Below are 19,457 nucleotides of genomic sequence, written 5' to 3'. Positions count from 1 at the left end.
TCTTTAAAAAACTTGTATCAACCTATTGCCGTGCTCTTCAGCATTTCGGCTGTGGACGATGATGTCGTCTGCAATATTGTGCCGTGCTCCTTCGCAATCATGTAGTACTTGCTGGATTATGTGTTGATACAGTTCAGGTGCCAAACTGATCGCGAACATCGATCTCCTGCAGCGAAACAGGCCTGCATGTGTGGTAAAGGTGGTAATATCCCTGGATTCTTCATCGATCTTGATCTGATGAAACCCCCATTTGAGACCTAACATGCTAAACACTGTGCTCTGACAGGAGCCCATCACACGGAGCGTGCAACTTAACTATACTTGTGCAACAGCGTTTTCACAAGTAAGGTTATTTTTAGATTGAATTTCCCGCTAATGAGACTCCCACAGGAGCCCGATGACCAATTACAAGAAATTAAGCTGACGTCATAGGGTCACCGAACAGGAACTGCCTTTGTTTTTTGACCTAATTCGCGGAAAGGGCTAGTCTAAAAATAAACCTACTTGTGAAAACGCCGTTTCACAGACGCTGTATGGAAGTTGAACGCTCCAGGATGGGCTCCTGGCTCTGATTCATATTCTGCAGGACTTCGTCGACAGTTGGGATTCGATGTTTTTCCTTCAATATAGCTTGGTTTGCCCTCCTCATATCATAACATAGTCTTCTTTCTCCCGACGGCTTGGGGACTACGCAGACTGGACTGACCCATGGGGTATACTAGATCTTTTTATTTTCTCTATAATGTCTGCATCTTGGAGTTTCGTCAGCTTACTTTCCAGCTTTTCCCTCAAGCTGAAAGGAACACACGTGAGTCTCTGTGCCACTTGAAGGCCATTCGGATCAACATGCATTGATTTTCGCTTGATTGTCCTTCAACTTTCCAATACCGTTAAAACATTCTTGAAATCTGACTTTTAAGGACGAGTCAATACTATTCATTTGACGGAGGTCCAATCTTGAGAACTCCAAGTTCAAGAGCGGTCTTCCTGCCAAGACGCGACATTCCCTTTCCACTAATTACAACAAACTCTGCTTCAGTATCCTTCTCATTGAGCTTGACAAGTGACTTTATCATGAACTTTCCTCGCATATTGAGCGGCTCCGCAGCATCGTACGGGTAAACATTGTGCGTTCCTTTGTTTTAACGTACGTTTTAAGATCTTGCGATGTCTCCTTGTCATCAACATTGCACGATGCCCCGAGTCAACCAAAACATCCCTTAAGGTTTCCCCTTCGACATTTAACTGAACAGTTCCACTTTCAACACCACAGACATAACCTTCTGAAACAGAGAAAGCATACTTATCATTACCTTCTGCATCATGTACATTGTGAAGTCGCCGTTTGCTGCTTGCTTTTTGTGACGCTTGTTGCCTTTTCCAGATTCAAGTTCATGCTTTCCAGTTTTCTTCGTCTTGCACATGGTTGCAGTGGCCCTGGTTGAGGCACTTTAATAATACAGGTGGCCTGCGAGCTGGACAACTTTGATCTCGGGCGAAGTGACCTTCCTTTCCACAACGGAAGCATCTGCCATTCTTTCCGTGACTTTCACTGACACTATTTACGTTTTCGATCCCATCTACAAATTTCCTCCTCGGCTTACTTGATCGGCACTTGCCAAACATTTGGTCACGAATCTGTTCGTTTCTGTTTTCCTTGAAATTACAGTTTCCTGTCTTTCGCCGTAACCGGGTTACACACTGGTCGACAGTTTCAGAATCCTCTTGGCGCATTTGACGAAATATATGCCGTTCATACGAAATGTTGTCTTGCGGTTCAAATTATGAATATAGCTTACGAAGACTGCTCTCTCATACATATTGCAAGAATCTGTCCCACCGGCTGGCGGTCCTGGGTGAGTTAACGTAGCAAATATTTCCTGAACATCCATTTCCACGGAATGTAGTAAATATAGTTTACGTCATAGAAAGTGCAGCGTATAGGGTTTTATTCACGAGTTTTTTGTTTTTGACACAAACAACGAGTGAATACAAACCGGTACAAAGCACTTTCTATGTCGTGAGCTGTTTATTACAAATAGGACGAGAATTAATAGCTTTCTGAACGCAACACTAACAATAGAACCAAATGCAAATTTAATTAAATTCAATAACAAAGTACGATTTGCACGAGTGATTGGCTTGGAAAAGCCTTTACGCTATCGTTGATTGGTTATACTTCCACACGTTAAAGAGCTGTACGCCATTCTGATTGGCTGTATAGGTTTTTTTCACATGTGACAATAAAGCGTATAGATTTGTACAAATGAGCGTTATGGAATAAAATTCTCATGTTATGTATGTGTAATAAAAAGGCTTTTTTTTTCTGCTTTTGCATCTTTTAATCCCTTTCCGTCCACACAAAACTGGAAACGCGGTTTTCCATCGCTTCCAACGGGGACCGATGTTCGTCGTATCCCCTTTGCAATCGAACAGTGGAATTCCTCCAATCTCGAGATTTGTTGCCATGATTTTTGAGTTTGACGTAAATCCTCGTCGTTAATTGTAGCGATTGGGTCCCGATTAAACAGAGTTTAACGAGATAAAGCACCATGTCAAAACAAAACTCGTGGGTCTTTATAGACCTTTTTCATAATGGCGGCCAATAAAATATTGTTTTGTTTTAATGCTAATAAGCCTTTCTAGCCTCGCTACAACGAGCAAATTTCAAGAGTATTTGTGTCACAACGAGGGCAGTAGGTCTAATTAACAAAAATACAAAAGAATATAAAGTATGAAAGTGGTCTATTTACGTCCACACAATCACCTCCGTAACGCATTGCCCTCTGGGTAACATAGGTCCGCAATACGGGAATCTGGGAGCATAGCCGTACACCAAAGCATGCAGTGCTACCTTATATCACTTACACCCCACTTTCGGAGTGCAGGGCTGGCGTAGTGGTGAGAGCACTCGCCTCCCACCAATGTGGCCCGGGGCACTCCGGTTTCCCCCCCCCCCCCAACCCCCTTCTCCTCACAAACCAAAATTCACTCTTTTGTTAGTAGCCGAATAGACTACTGTAACAGTTTATTATTTGCTGTTTATTACAGAGAGTTCAAAACACTGCTGCCTGGCTTGTCATATTAAGGCCCGGGCAAACGCTTTGCTTCAACATCCGTTCGATTTCGTTGAACCCCCTCCCCCCTTTTCAACCGTGTTGAAACACGGTGAAACGAAGTAGTTGAATCGATGTTGAATGACCTTGTTACAACAACCATCCAACAATTCTTTTATTTCCGCGAATGTTTCATGAAGTTGATGCCGTTTGCCCCCGACTTTGTCCCCCTCTTTCAGCATTTTTGGGTGTGCGCATGCGCACTAATCGGCCTCTCAATGACGTATCCATGCCTGTACAGTGACAACTGGACTGAATACCAAGCAAAGTATTGTTATATCAAATGTTGATTATGTGTCGAAGCCGTTTGCCCAACCCACCAGTAAACATCATTTAACACAACACCTTTAAGGTGGCTGCAACCAGTTTCACTACTTTTAAGGACCTTTTTGTTAGAAGGGTTGTCAGTACAAAACCGTATCACGCAAAAGAAATTTTATGATACCATAACTAACACCAATTATTGCTTAACAAAATGTGCTCGCTATTTCGACGTAATAGGTTACCATGGCAACATGAAAGCTATCCAAAAACACCCTATATTTCGTCTTTACTTGCTTATATCTTAAAAATGAACTCGGTGACCCCCATTTTTTATTGTAAAATAGTAATTAGCAATTTGAGATAGGACTACCTGCAAAGTTAAAAAAAATTCTTGGGAGCCAATTCAGGTCTAACTTAAATTTTCGAAAATTTAAGGTAGCCCTGAATTGGCTCCCAAGAATCTTTTAAAACTTTGCTGATAACTTTACTATAAACCGCTATATCCTAAGATATTATGTGGACATTGCATTTGACTAATGTGAAATAAGCAGTGAGAATGTTTAATATAGTTGTCAAAACAACGTTGCTAATTTGTTTCTTTCGGAACAATTAGTTTTGTTCCGTGGTGTGTTTAAAAGGTGCTTGGGTTAATTAGCATTTTTCATCCAAATAAAAGGAAATACGAGAATAATTATCATGTATATGTATCCTAAAATATTGCACTTCTGTTCCTGTCAGCCTCATGAATTAATGAAGCAAATTTTCTGCTCGAGCCCACTTGCAGGTCAGGTGGGTGTATTGCAATGTTCTCGTCCATCTGGGGAAAGAGAAGAATGATTCTCACACAATTAACAGAATAAGTAAGGAGTGTTATTTAAGTCCAGCAACTGCAAATCCTTTCCTATCATATTCAGTGCTCTCTAGAGTCTTCAGCATAAACTCTGCAACATCTGCACAAGTAATCTTGCTAGTTGTTCCTGTGTTACACTGCCCTTCCTCAAATTTATAGTTTCCAGAGCGTTTACCTGAAAAAACAAAATCAATATACCAGAACTCATTTTGTGAAAAATGACAAGAGAAAGAAGACAACAGTTGCAGCCTCAGGCCTCAAAACACCATGCATATGGAAATGGAGTTCAAAATTAATTGTAACAGCATACCCTCGATTAGGTGACATGGCCTCACAATAGTGTAATTGATCTCTTCAGGATCGCTATCCTCTAGCATTTTCTCCATGACTGCCATGTTCTTCAAGACTCCATTCAAAAACAAAGGCTTCAAAATCCACTCTACAAACCAGTCATTATTAGGTCCTGGCTGCACACACCAGGATGTTACAGCTACCAGTCTTGTGATTCTGTGTCTACAATGCATGTAAACAGAACACATAATTAATTAAGAAAAATTCAGACATTTTGCATTTGACTTGCACGTGACTAGGAATAAGAAGAAGTATAATCCACAGCCAAAGTGCTGAGACACTTCTCCCTTATGCAGTCACAATAAGCAGTCATCCCGTCCTCCAACTGAAGTTGACTACAATTTTAATGAAGTCAAAATTTGACATATGGAGAGGGGGGTTGTCCAGAGAGCAATAAAATATTGGAAAAGGTAAGTACACTTGGTCCAGTCACCAGAAGAACCGGTCGCTAAACTCGTGTCAACCCACTGATTCCTTTGGACAGACTTTACTCTGTCTGACGCAAAAGGATTTTACTCACCAAATTAAGGTATCCTGGGTCTTCGGAGGAGTGAATTGGTTAACCAGTCAAAACTATGTTCCCTTTGCACTAATCCATTGACTCCTGTGAGTGAGACTTAAGAGATTAATTTTTACTCTGTCTAACACCAGACGATTTTACTCGTCAACTGGACGCATCGTGGGGCGCGTGTGGAGTCAATGGATTAAATTTCACGGTAGCAATTTGATCTTCATTATAAACTCATTTGTTAAAACAAAATTTTAGAGTCTTACTCTCTAAAATAAATGGACGCAATACCTCAGTTTCTTAGGGAAAAACCCCTTCATGAAAAATACTGCGGCTAATGTAAACAACTAAAGCAAAGTAAATAATAATAACCTTTATTTAAAGAGGGTAACAACTATTACTATAAAAGTATTCTCCCTAGTGGCCCTCGAGGACCACTTCAGTTACATTAACTATTAAGCTGTGCAGCAAAAAGGGAACTGCTTAGCTTTACTGTGGGATTGAAGCAGGCAGCTCAAATGGTTCTGAAAAAATTTTAAGGCTTAAGACAAGTCCAAAGAACACTAATAATCTCTCCCAAAGAAAAAAAACGAGTTGTTCCTTTTTTTTCAAGTTAACTATGCACATTGGTTTAATACAAGGGAAAGGAAAGGAAGGAACTTCATTTAAGTGTCTAATCTTCTAGCGCCGTAGAGTACTAATCGGGGACACTTCAATTGAAATTAACAAGTTGACGCAAATCAAATCAAATTTTGGTTCTTGAGGAGAGGGGAAACTGGAGTACCCGGAGAAAACCCTTCGGTGCAAAGTAGAGAACCAACAAACTCAACCCACATGATGACGAGTCTGGGAATTGAACCCGGGCCACATTGGTGGGAGGCAAGTGCTCTAACCACTGCGCCGTCCCTGCACCCCGCGGTTGGGGATTCCTTTCCTCCTTGGGCATGTACTGGTTACTCCTGGAGTAACAGTATTTGATAAAAATAAAATTAAATGTTTATATCTGGCAGCATTAATTGAAGGAAAGATTTTATTTAATGGGGAAATCTGTTGAGTAAATACTGAAAATACCTTTTCATTCCCTCCATGATTACATGAACGGATTCTGAGTAGAAAGTTGTTGGGTTAAAAATGCTACCAAAAGATCCCAAACTGGACAGCACAGCATCTTTGCCCTCAAGAGCAGGGGCAAAACTTTCCAAATCACAAGCATCTCCTATTACAAACTCTAAGTTTTCATGTCTGTTGGAATATCAATATGGAAAATACAGAATTAGTCATCCACCTTTCTTCATATGTGATCTGTGTTCATTTCCATTGATGTTCTTACAGCTGGTGTCAGAGGAATCGAGTGGAAAAAAAAGGAAGCTAAAAGTCAGGGGCCGTGGAGAGGGAGGGGTTGTGTGGAGGGGGGGTTTATAACCCTCAATTTATTTTTCTTCTCCCTTTCCCCTCACACTTCCATGATTCATCAGTGTAAAAATGGAGACTGCAGACCTGAAAACCAAGTTGTTAATTGAATGCCAGTTGATGCTTAAACCTGCAACAGACCAATTTCGATAAATTAAAATTCAGTTTGAAACAAAAGGCACCATTGCGAGGTTCTGGGGCATAAATGTAAGGATTTGTATGAGCTTATTTCCCAGAGCCTTGAGATGATGCCTTTTGTTTCAGACTGAATTTCTAATGTATCGAAAGTGGGCTATTCAATACATTCCCAGGTTTGAAATTTTGCCTTTAAACTTTAACCCATTGACTCCCAGGGGTTCCCCATTGACGAGTAAACTCGTCTGGCATTTGACGGAATAAAATAATATGTAAGTCTGGCTGGTTTAGGCCGGTTTGGACGCCAAAGGGTTAAACTAAAGAAAAAGCCCTAGCCAAAACTAAAAGATAAAGAGAATTTGAAGAAAATTTTCTCTGATTTTCAGTAAATAAACTGCAATCAAAATTTCTAAAAATCAGGATTGACTAAATTGTACTATGAACAAATTGGCCCAGGGGTAAAATGCAAACTAAAACTCCACCATAATTTTCCACCACAATTGCTTATAATCTTGAAATCTGATTGCCTTACTTGCGGCTGTTGATAAGAATCTAGACAAAACTGGTCACATCAAAGTGTAATGTAGTTGTATAGCCAATCAGAAACGCTCATTTTGGGAAATAAACCAATCAGATTGCAAGAAAGTTAATTAGACAATGCTTACTCTAATTCTTTTTGTCACTATCCTGGTCACGTTTTTCTTTGACTTTGAATAATTTTATTGTAGTAAAAAAGAAATAGAATGTGGTTCAGTGTTGTCTCTACTCTTATAGATAACACTGAACAACATTGGATTTGTTAATTAGCCTTAATTCAGCCTTAGCTACATCTGCATTAGTACAGGGTTTGCGTTGCTTCTCCAAAGTCTGTACATTACCCCTGTTCTTGTCCTCATCACACAGAGAGAAAACAAAGTACCAGTATATATTTACCCATATATCCCAGGTGGAAATCTAATTAAGATACATACATACATACATACTTTATTGCAACTCCCTAAAGAGGGTTTTTCAGTTACAAGTTAAATAAAAAATACAAAGAACAATAATTGATATATAAATAAGAATAAATAAGCAATTAACTAATACAAGTCTAAATTATGTGTTTTCCTAAATTGATAAAATTAATTTAAAAGTAATTGTTTGGTCAGTTTCGATTTAAAGGCCTTTACAGAATTTACATTTTTAAGATCATTACTTAGGTTATTCCATAGTTTGGCTCCACGGTATGAAAAAGAACGCTGACCGGTGGCCAATCTGCATCTCAAAATGTTCAAATGGTTGCTCTGTCTTGTATTTCTAATATTAGTTTGAGAGCGAAATGTAAATTTTTCTGCCAGATAATCGGGGACGAGATTGTGAATACATTTAAAAATCATTATTGCATCATTTAGATAGAGTCTATCGCAGACAGGCAGCCAATTAAGAGATCTGATGCCTTGTGAAATATGATCGAACTTTCGATTAAGATTCTTAATAAGATTCTTAATAAGTTTCTTAATAAGATCTTACTTTGTTTCTTAATTAAGATTCTTACAAGATCTTGTAAGATTCTTAACAAGATTCTTACAAGATCTTATGAGAATCTTGTAAGAGTCTTATAAGATCTTAAACAAGTTCTTAGATAAGATCTTGTAAGGTGGCTTACAGATACAGCTTACCTCCTGTAAAGGAGTTGTTATCAACATTTTCTTGTTTTGGCTCAGCGCTTTTTACACGTAAAACAACCGAAATACAAGCTTGAATCATCGCTTGATCAACTGCCAAATTTCTTCTTCTTTCTTGTGACTGCTGACCAGAGCATAAGGTCACTCACTTGTTCTGAGTCTCTCATCTGCTATCTAACATGGCCAACTTGACTTGATTTCTTGCACTCACGAACGGAAATTGAACAAGATTTATGGCGGACTCGCTGTTTCTTAAACCTGTTATTAAAGGCCAAAATAGTCTCTTCGTTGAACGAATTGATTTCCTGTAATAAGAGACTAAGTTCCTCAGAATTTTAAGTCCACTGTGAGCCCCTGCTGCCAACGCTTTTGGCTACCAGAAATTCCAATACTTCCAACTTGGGGAAATGCCAAGAAATTCCAAAAATAGTAGAATAGTAGGTAAAATAGTGTAAATTTGAAGTATAGACTCTGTTGGTCACACATTATTATGAAAATCAAGCTGTTTCAGTAGGATTTTCCAGTAATTTTTTATCTTTGTCTTTTCTTTCATGTTTTTGTTTTTGAAACCGTCCACACACTCCTTAACCAAGTACTGTTAAAAAAAATCCTTGGCTCGTTCATCTTCAAAGAATAAAATTGTTGTGAGATAAAAAGGTTATAAACTAAGATAAAATTAATTCTTGCAACATCTTGACAAAGATCATGCACAATATTGTAGGGTGTGTACTAAGATCTTGTAAGATCTTCACTAAGATCTTGTGTAGGATCATTACTTAGACTTGCAAGATAATTCATAAGATCTTATTTAAGATCCTTACTAGATCTTGTAAGATTTTTTTTAAGATCTTCACTAATATCTTGTAAAATGTTTACTAAGATCTTTCCTAAGATCTTAAGTAAGATCTTTTAGGATCTTGACTAAGATCTTGTAAGATTTTCACTAAGATCTTTTATGGTAAGATCATGTTAGATGGTCCTAAGATCTAGTAAGATTTTGTTAAGATCTTACAAGATCTTAAAATTTCAACAACATTAAATTTTGGAAGAAAATTCGATGAGCAAATGTAATAAGATCTTATTAAGATCAAAGATCGTAAACAAGATCTTATTAAGATCAAAGATCTTAAACAAGATCTTACTAAGATTTTCATCTTAACACCCATCTTACAAGATTCTTACAAGATCTTAATAAGATTTCCACCTGGGATATCTATAGATATAATAACCAGAATGTCAGGTTAAGAGGCATAATTTTAAGCCAATAATACTAAATTGTGAACTTCATTAACATTTTTATGCGATTACGGTGAGTTGTTTTTATACAAGGTCACGTGTACCATTTCCAAATAATTCTAATTCCGTATCCCCCCACCCCATAATGCAATACGTTTCGGGGGATTCTTTGCATAATTCTTGGTTTGCACGTGACGTCACAAAAAAAATAAAATACAAAACTAAAGAGCCTTTTGAGTTTTGATCTCGATCAGCTACGAAAGCTTTTAAAAATATATCAGTTTGCATGTTTTCAGCTCGGTAATGTGCTTCGTTTCGAAAATAGCGCAGTTTAAATTTCAGAGTTTTTCATAGTGCGTGACATGTTGACACCTTTGGAAAAACATGCCAGTTGCATAAAAACATCGATTTCCCTCGTGTTTTTGTGGCCTAAACAGCCAATATACTAGGAGACATGTCTATACGAATCCTTGCTAGCTAATTTACAGCAGAAAGTGTTAAAGACACCCAAACTAAATTCCAGATGTTTCCACAGGTTTCCGGCCGCCATGTTAGCATACTAAGCTCTACAAATTTGAGTAATACATTTCGCCGAATAACTCAAGTACGAAATATCCCACAATCCTGAGACTTGGGACCGTTGTTTCTTTATGCCTCTTCTATAACATTTCCATTTCTTGACTCAATTTCTTAAATGGTAAGCGATTTATGTTTTCACTTGCGTGACGTGCAACCCAAGAATACAATGTATGCAAATAACGTGGTGTAAATGGCGAAAGACCTCATGATTTGCTATGTTCCTTATTATTATTGCTTTGTCATTGTTCTTTTAAACTTGTCAAACTGCCACTAAATTGCAATAAAGCGTAAATATTAAGAAGTGAAACTGAGAGAAGCGCGCGTCTACACGCAAACAAAGATTACGAAACAGGGTTACCGCAAGTCTTACTTTATGTCAAGTTTCTCTGGTGTTCTGACCACAGCCGTAACATGATGTCCTTTTTCTAATGCTTGTCGCACTACCTCTTTTCCCGTCCGCCCCGTGGCTCCAAATACAACAAGGTTGAATTTCTGAAGAGGGAAGTTCTCCTGGGCTGCCATACTTCACCGATACCTTGTTTGAATGATGGAGCACTGGGACGAGGACGCCTCAAATGATAAGAGTTAACTGAATAGACAGGAGTACCCAACGAACACTTTTTCTGAATTCATCTGTTATTGACTTACACGATATGTGGGCATCCATTAACACATTTTTGGTTAATATTTAACTACCCTGGGAAATAAATATCCGCTCTTCAGAGCCAGCTAGCAAGAGATTATTTTCCGAGGTCGCCAGCCAGCAACCATTATTTTGAGGCCTTTTCCTAGCCAGGAAGGTATACATTTCGCTGTGGGCGCCAGCCAGCGGCATTTGTCATGTTGAAACCCTTCCCAGCCAGCGATAGATATTGGAAATTTTCGTTTTGCCAGTAAATAATGCTCTTAGCCCCCCCCCCCCCCCCCCCACCCCCCGAAACTGTAACCAAGGAAACAAGGGCACAATAATAAGACAGCGTGTTCATTTCTCGAAGCGGACGATCGTGTGATTTACTTGGAAAGAAAATGTATTATTATTGTGCTGTAATCGCACAATGAGTAAAAGACACCAACGCAAGCTCATAAGAGGTCACATCCAGGTAGTCTGAAACCAAGGCAACAAGGGCACAATAATAAGACAGCGTGTTCATTTCTCGAAACAGACGATCGTGTGATTTACTTGGAAAGAAAATGCATTATTATTGTGCTGTCATCGCACTATGAGTAACAGACACCAACGCAAGCTCATAAGAGGTCACATCCAGGTAGTCTGAAACCAAGGCAACAAGGGCACAATAATAAGACAGCGTGTTCATTTCTTGAAGCGGACGATCGCGTGATTTACTTGGAAGGAAAATGTATTATTATTGTGCTGTCATCGCACCATGAGTAACAGACACCAACGCAAGCTCATAAGAGGTCACATCAAGGTAGTCTGAAACCAAGGCAACAAGGGCACAATAATAAGACAGCGTGTTCATTTCTGGAAGCGGACGATCGTGTGATTTACTTGGAAAGAAAATGTATTATTATTGTGCTGTCATCGCACCATGAGTAACAGACACCAACGCAAGCTCATAAGAGGTCACATCCAGGTAGTCTGAAACCAAGGTAACAAGGGCACAATAATAAGACAGCGTGTTCATTTCTTGAAGCGGACGATCGCGTGATTTACTTGGAAAGAAAATGTATTATTATTGTGCTGTCATCGCACCATGAGTAACAGACACCAACGCAAGCTCATAAGAGGTCACATCCAGGTAGTCTGAAACCAAGGCAACAAGGGCACAATAATAAGACAGCGTGTTCATTTCTCGAAGCGGACGATCGTGTGATTTACTTGGAAAGAAAATGTATTATTATTGTGCTGTCATCGTACCATGAGTAACAGACACCAACGCAAGCTCATAAGAGGTCACATCCAGGTAGTCTGAAACCAAGGCAACAAGGGCACAATAATAAGACAGCGTGTTCATTTCTCGAAGCGGACGATCGCGTGATTTACTTGGAAAGAAAATGTATTATTATTGTGCTGTGATCGCACCATGAGTAAAAGACACCAACGCAAGCTCATAAGAGGTCACATCAAGGTAGTCTGAAACCAAGGCAACAAGGGCACAATAATAAGACAGCGTGTTCATTTCTGGAAGCGGACGATCGTGTGATTTACTTGGAAAGAAAATGCATTATTATTGTGCTGTCATCGCACTATGAGTAACAGACACCAACGCAAGCTCATAAGTGGTCACATCCAGGTAGTCTGAAACCAAGGCAACAAGGGCACAATAATAAGACAGCGTGTTCATTTCTTGAAGCGGACGATCGCGTGATTTACTTGGAAGGAAAATGTATTATTATTGTGCTGTCATCGCACCATGAGTAACAGACACCAACGCAAGCTCATAAGAGGTCACATCAAGGTAGTCTGAAACCAAGGCAACAAGGGCACAATAATAAGACAGCGTGTTCATTTCTGGAAGCGGACGATCGTGTGATTTACTTGGAAAGAAAATGTATTATTATTGTGCTGTCATCGCACCATGAGTAACAGACACCAACGCAAGCTCATAAGAGGTCACATCCAGGTAGTCTGAAACCAAGGTAACAAGGGCACAATAATAAGACAGCGTGTTCATTTCTGGAAGCGGACGATCGTGTGATTTACTTGGAAAGAAAATGTATTATTATTGTGCTGTCATCGCACCATGAGTAACAGACACCAACGCAAGCTCATAAGATGTCACATCCAGGTAGTCTGAAACCAAGGCAACAAGGGCACAATTATAAGACAGCGTGTTCTTTTCTCGAAGCGGACGATCGTGTGATTTGCCTGGAATATTTTACTTTATGACTATGAAGTTTATCTTTGGTTTGGAACTGTGCTGTTTCGAATGGAACCTTAACTTCCGTTTGTCAAGTTTTCTATGTCAAGTGGAATTACATATCCACGGAACTCGAACCGATCTTTCATACTGTTTTTTAAAATTACTATGTCTAATAACGCTTTGTGCTATAAAACCCCTGAGATAGGCAACAGAGAAACTGAACAGACACAGAAATAGAGAAACTAAACAGACGAACATCGCGAAGCGAAGTACCACGTGGTCTTCAATGGCGGTCAAGTTTTATTTTGCTCTCGTTTTTCCACTTCTGTTCGCCACCCTTTTTCATTCTTGGTAAAAGGAAGGAACGGACACGTCTTGTTCCGGTTTGCTGTGAATCTGAATTTTCTCTAAGGAAAGATCGATTCCAAAAATTTCTCGATGCTGGTGTATGTTTGCCAAGTTCATAGCGTTCACTGGAATCAAAGCTTGGGGTGATCGCTCAAAACAAAATTGGCATCCGGTTGCCGGCCGCCTCTAAAAGCGTACGCGATATAAAGGCGTGAAAATAAACAGACCTGCACTCCAAACTACAAGCGCGGATCTTCATTTGACAAACTTTTATCAGTTTGTAGTGGTAAATTTTTTGCCAAACTGAAAAGGTTTACGGTTGAAACTAAGGCTTACCTCCCTCCGGAATTATAATTAATTACGAACATTAAAAAATGGTTTCATAGTATCAATTCTGCTTGACATGACCGGGCGGAAAAGCGGCAAAAGCGCCCACTTTATCTTAAAAGGAAACGCCAGTCTCCTTGGCTCGCAAGGTACCAAGCTTGAAACGTACAGAGTAACAGGGAAAATTTACAATCACAAAATTTACGAACATATGTAAATTGCTACTATTTAAGTGACACTGTAAAACAAACGAGAGATTCTAAAATATCCAAACTATCATTCAGGTCTTAACCAATAAAAAAGTATACAGTTTTGCACAGCTTGACATGTATCTGTCATAAAGTGAAATAAAACTGCTATAACTCGTAACTGGCCATTGCTTCTGAGGGAATTTCGTACCACAACCAAATGGTTAAACCCTGTGAAATCATCAACTTCGCCCGATTATTTTGAACGCAGAATTCAGACAAGAGGCACAGTTGCGTTTGCGTTTGCACCAGTGCTTTTACGGGAAAAAAGAGAGACGCGGCTTGTTTAAAGAAATTTAAACGAAACTAATTAAGTTCTTGACGTTGCAAATTTTCTCATTAAATATTTCTTTGTACGCTTACTATTCCTCAGTGATTTCCTCTTCTGTTGCTTTGCAAATGCACGGTTACATGTACATATCCAGGCAAGCTAAGTTCGAGCATTTTTTTTGCTATCTTAGATCTCAGTGATAGTCAGGTTAGTGTTGAATCGATATTGGAGATGTTATAAGCGGCTCAATCAAAGTGAAAAAAATGCATGCATTTAGAGAAAATTGTCCTTTTCAGTTATACCTCTACTAACTATGCCACAAAAGTTGAGTAAACAGGGAGTAATCATATTTGCGGCTGCAGCGACACTGGAAAAAAACAGTTGCGTTGTACTTTGAACCATCCCCAGCGTACAATAAAATACCATGATCGTAACAATAAAAAAAATGGAACAATTCTACTTACCCGTTCACTGACAAGGTACTTAAATAGACTGCCACCATGGTCCTTAGTTGATGAATGAGAATAAGGAGAAAGAGTAAGCTGGACTACTACCGCGGTGCTCAGCCATTTATGGATGAATAAGAATCGATTTTTTACCCGAGATATCTATCTGATGTGCCAGATCTGCGCGTGGCTTAAAGAACGAGCAATATATTCTGGAGAGGTTGTTCTCAATTTCGAAGTTTTTGTTAATTCACATTAGGTTTTGGGTAGTTGTACGAAAAACCATGGAGCGCGGTAGCAGAATTTTAATCAACTCCATTCCCAACGTCTCTCTTTCTTATCTTAAAGTGCCGGTGGCAGAACTTTGACAAAACCCCGAAAGGTAAACCGGTACTTATTCAAGAAACGATGGCGATTTGTTTAAGGAGACACAACGATAGGTAATTTAATATACAAAAATACAAAATTTAAACATTAACAGTTCCATGCGAAATTTTAGCCCACGCTACCTTTCTCGCTTTGTGTCCTTGATGTTGTCCAAAACGGCGGTAGCCTAAAATCCGTTCGGTAAACACTGAATTGAATTGCAAAGGACGGAATTAAAATCAAATTCTGCAATCATTCCATAAGGACTTTTCCACAATCTGAGCAAAATAAATACTACAAAACATCCTGCTTACCTTATGGTGGTCCTTTTACGTTTTCAGATAAAAAAAGCTATGCATCACTCTCTGATCCCGGCGAACTACTTGCTATAGGACTGCTGGAACAGCTAAGCAACGGTACAATACAGCGTGCGCAATTTGATAGGGAATATTAACGGTTGAGAACAGACGGTTGTCATCCAACCGCACACATTCGTGACGACAGGCAACATTGTGTAGGGGCGTTGGAATTATATTTAAACAAGAAAAGTCTTTGTTTGATTGGTAATAATTTTTTTCCTGACAATTTTCCTCTGCCGTAAATCTTATAGGAAACCGCCTTCCCCCGCAAGATTAGAATGAACCCCTCACAGCCTTCCCTGCTAACAGAGGTCTCTCACGGCGAGGCAAAAATGAGAGGCGCCCGCCTCTTTGAAGGAGATCATTGTGTGACGAAATCTTGATTGATAGAAGCCAGAAACTAAAAGGAAATTTTCTATCATTCCTCTGTCCAATTAATTACATGCTTGAGCTAAAAGAACTTTACGCCAGTGGACAAAGTGAACAATGTCTTAGCCAGGAAAAAGAATCGGAGCTTTATATAGCCAGCCAGGAAAAACGTTTTTCATGTCTCAGTGAGCCAGAAGCGGTTTGTGTCAAAGACCAGCCAGCTCACTCTTGAATTTTTTTTTCAGCCAGCCAGCTCGAAAACAGCCTGCAGAGCGGCTTTTTTGTGGAGCGGTTTCGTTGGGTACTCCTGAATAGAGTGTAATGTGAAGTGCTAGATTTCAATCCCATATGAACCATGTGAGCGTTAGCCCTACAGATGGAAATGGGCCCACACAAGGACAGAGAAAAACTCCGACCAAGGTGGGAATTGAACCCACGACCTTCGGGTTAGATCTCCGCCGCTCTACCGACTGAGCTACAAGGTCAGACGGGAGCAGGCCGTGGGAAGTGAAGATGTTAAAGTCACGGCAATGAACATGTACAAGTACAAGGAAAGGTTACGTTTATACAAACGCCGGCCGTGCAGCACCCACACCTCAAACAGAGTTAACTGAATAGAGTGTAATGTGAAGTGCTAGATTTCAATCCCATATGAACCATGTGAGCGTTAGCCCTACAGATGGAAATGGGCCCACACAAGGACAGAGAAAAACTCCGACCAAGGTGGGAATTGAACCCTGAAGCTAAAAGGAATTCAGTGGGTGTATGGCCAGTGCTCCCAACAGGTTTTTAAGTTCCAGATTTTAGTGGCCCGGTATTCTAGAATCTACCGGGAGGCTACCGGTAGCCTACACTCTGTTCGAAGGATTTTCAGCCGATTCCTATTCAGTTGTATTTCGGTGTTTTTTTTTTTTCTTTTAATGTTGCAATATCTGGAGCGATTCTAGACTACCCGGCCATTTTTTCACAGCATAAATCTGTTGGTTCCGCACTCCCGTATCGAAAGCTAAGTGGAATTCAAGTGGTGTATAACTGTTGCTCCCGCAGTCCCACACTCCCGAAATCGAACTGAGCTAAAAGGAATTCAGTGGGTGTATGGCCAGTGCTCCCAACAGGTTTTTAAGTTCCAGATTTTAGTGGCCCGGTATTCTAGAATCTAGCCCCAAATTTTGCTCAACATCAAGTTCAATTTCGTAGTCCGAAATCCGAAGTCCACATTCTGTGACCGAACCATTGGATTAAGTGCGATCGTAGAATACTTGTTCACATTTAAAGCTGTTGTTAACCGCATTGATTTCTATCAAAACCAGTAAGCGGATGCTTTACAAGTTTCTACTTTGGTATTTAAAAATATTTAATTCTTTATCTTAACATTACCGGGAGAACGATAAAATTACGTAATTAGCCCGGTAGGATGTGTTACCGAGTCATACGATAACCGGATATTGCATTGCGTGCAACGAAAACACAAAAACGCGGACAATTCTCTAATAGCGTTTCGGCGAAGGTGAGCGCATACTAGTCTTGAAGTTGATCGTGGGCTTAGGCTTGATGCCATCCTGCGTTGAGCGACTACTGGCTTTGTAAAAAATGCCTCGACCTCATGCGACCGTGGTGGCATTGGGACCAACGCATGCCACGCAATTCGATTCCTCCGCGTTTTTCAGACGTTGCTCATCAAGTGAAAGTTTCTGCCGTGTTCGTAGTGAGATTTGATTATGCAAATATTTCGATCTTGCTCCGGCGTTCCCAGTAAGATTTGACTGTGTAAGTTTTTCGACGTTGCTAATAGTCAAGGACGTGGAAAGGTAAGTTAAGGCTTATAGGCCTTGATCACACGGCGGCCATGTTGAGTCCCGAGGGACTGAAAACTTTTGTTTTTTGCGAGGGTTGTCAAATACACCCAAACTGAGTCCGATGGACGAAGGCCATGAGCAACCAGACTCACCGGAAGTCAGTTCGCGAGAGACTTAGTACATATACAGCAAAGTATAGTTGACGAAGGGGTGGAAAATGTCGGCTAACGGACTCCATCGGATCCGATGGAGACGGGTTGCGGTGGCGAGAATCCAAAAAGGAAATCAGTGAAATCAACCAAGTCTAGTGTGCAGTTTAGACGTTCTGGAACTCACTTAGAGAGTCTGGCTATTCTAGAACTCTAGACATTCTAGACATTCTAGAGCCAAAAGAGGGTAACATATAACAATTGAGAATTCTAGAACTTAGAACTGTAGAACTCGGAACTCTAGAACTGCGAATTTGGCTGACTTAGAACTCTAGAACTGGAGCTCTAGTACTTTAATCAGAACTTTAGAAGTTTGCACATACGACCATTTTACTAGAGCGGTTCTAGAATGATATAGAACTTTCTATAGAGCTCTTCAAACTAGAGCAGTTCTAGAATGCTATAGAACTTTCTAACGTCATAACCTTGACCATTCTATATTTCACATATAATCAATATAGAGCTCTTCTAACTAGAACAGTTCCAGAATGCTATGGAAGTTTCTAATGTCTTATGGAATTAATCGCAATTTCAATTAGAAAAACAAATGAAAGTTTTCATCCAGGGAAAGGCTCTCGTTCACGCAGATTTTCTTTGTCTTCGTCACTGAGATCAGTGGATTTGACTGAAAAGCTAATAATTTATTGTTGTCGGAGATTGGATGACAAGAATTTCTGTCGCAATCGGAAATTCAATGACCTGGATTTGTGAAAATCTTGTTCAGCTTCATGCTTTAAAGAACGAGGTATAGTGTGGAGTGCAATGTTTCGTGATGTTGACTTTCGCCTCATGGCTTTAAGAACGACGTATATTTCACGTGTAGCGTGTGCTTGTTTCGCGTCATGGCTGAGAGATATTTTCTGTCACGCGCGAACTGACTTCCGAGAGTCCGATTGATCTTTGCCAGGAAGAGCTGTCTCCATCGGATCCGATCGAGTTTGTTTGCCAACTTTTTCAACCCCCTCGCTCCTGTTAACCCTCACTTCCGGTGCCACTGATCAAGCACCATGCACCCATTTCCGGTTCCGGTCGCGATCGGACTCAATTCGCCCCCGAGTGAAGACAACCCGACTCAGGTCGAGTGTATTGGACATGTATGGTTTTTGCGCACCGAAATTTGTTCCCAAACATTTCAACTCGAGGCCAGGGGTACCAAATCTATTGTCTATGGCCAATTCCGATGCCGCGCGAATAAGGCCCATTGATTTGACTTTTAAAAAAGGTTGCTTGGAACTATGAGAGGAGCTATTTAGTCCAATTTGAGAAAGTTCTGTAGTGACGCATTTTCCAGCAAGATTTCGCACGTCGGTTGTCACTTGTACCCCCAGCGAATTCAGTTTCTTTTACCACGTCCAATTGTGGCAGCCGACCAATCTTGATGAACTGCGTTAGTAGATCTAATATTAGGGAGCTTAAGCAACGACAACGGCGACGGCAACGAGAACGTCACAAATTTGCATATTTAGTGGGTAAAAACAATAGCTTTGCACGCCCTGCACGTGCGTTTTTCACTTTTGTCCATTTCGTTGCCGTCGTCAGCAAAACAACAACGTGAAATAGCCAAGTTTTTGGTTTTATGCAGAACGTCAGCACTTGAGGATAAATTTTCATTTTCTCGCCTAAAATGAAGTGCCGTTCCGACTGGTGTCATCTTTGAGGAATTACCACACCCTTGTCATATTAAAAACGTTGAAATAGTCACGAAGCGATTAAAATAACGCAAATTTATATTTTGAGATGACGTTCTCGTTGCCGTCGCCGTTGTCGTTGCTTAAGC

General features: G+C 40.1%; 1 protein-coding gene across 2 annotated transcripts; it reads right to left on the bottom strand.

The window, feature by feature from the left end:
• Window positions 1–2,994: 2,994 nt before the first annotated feature.
• LOC138052430 (flavin reductase (NADPH)-like) lies at window positions 2,995–10,671 on the bottom strand. 2 transcript variants are annotated; one of them, XR_011133071.1, is made up of 5 exons: window positions 10,487–10,671; window positions 6,161–6,331; window positions 4,541–4,743; window positions 3,852–4,405; window positions 2,995–3,770 (listed from the first exon to the last, which is right to left on the bottom strand). XR_011133071.1 is itself a non-coding variant. In XM_068898926.1 (4 exons), the coding sequence occupies exons 1-4, from the start codon at window positions 10,636–10,638 to the stop codon at window positions 4,251–4,253; spliced, it is 681 nt and encodes a 226-aa protein (XP_068755027.1). In that variant the 5' UTR covers window positions 10,639–10,671; the 3' UTR covers window positions 2,995–4,250. The 2 variants fall into 2 exon arrangements, 1 of the variants encoding a protein (XP_068755027.1); XM_068898926.1 differs by having other exon boundaries at window positions 2,995–4,405.
• Window positions 10,672–19,457: the final 8,786 nt, after the last annotated feature.

The sequence above is a fragment of the Montipora capricornis genome, chromosome 6, assembly GCF_036669925.1.
Source record: "Montipora capricornis isolate CH-2021 chromosome 6, ASM3666992v2, whole genome shotgun sequence".
Classification (NCBI taxonomy): domain Eukaryota; kingdom Metazoa; phylum Cnidaria; class Anthozoa; order Scleractinia; family Acroporidae; genus Montipora; species Montipora capricornis.
Note: the sequence above shows the minus strand (reverse complement) of the source record. Positions and strands in the feature narration are given on the sequence as shown.

Excerpts from the sequence above, each read along its gene's own strand:
- LOC138052430 (XM_068898926.1), bottom strand. The coding sequence starts at position 10,638 with ATGGCAGCCCAGGAGAACTTCCCTCTTCAGAAATTCAACCTTGTTGTA. Across the intron at positions 6,332-10,486 it reads CCAGAGAAACTTGACATAAA|ACATGAAAACTTAGAGTTTG; the intron begins GTAAGACTTGCG and ends ATATTCCAACAG. Across the intron at positions 4,744-6,160 it reads ATCATGGAGGGAATGAAAAG|ACACAGAATCACAAGACTGG; the intron begins GTATTTTCAGTA and ends CATGCATTGTAG.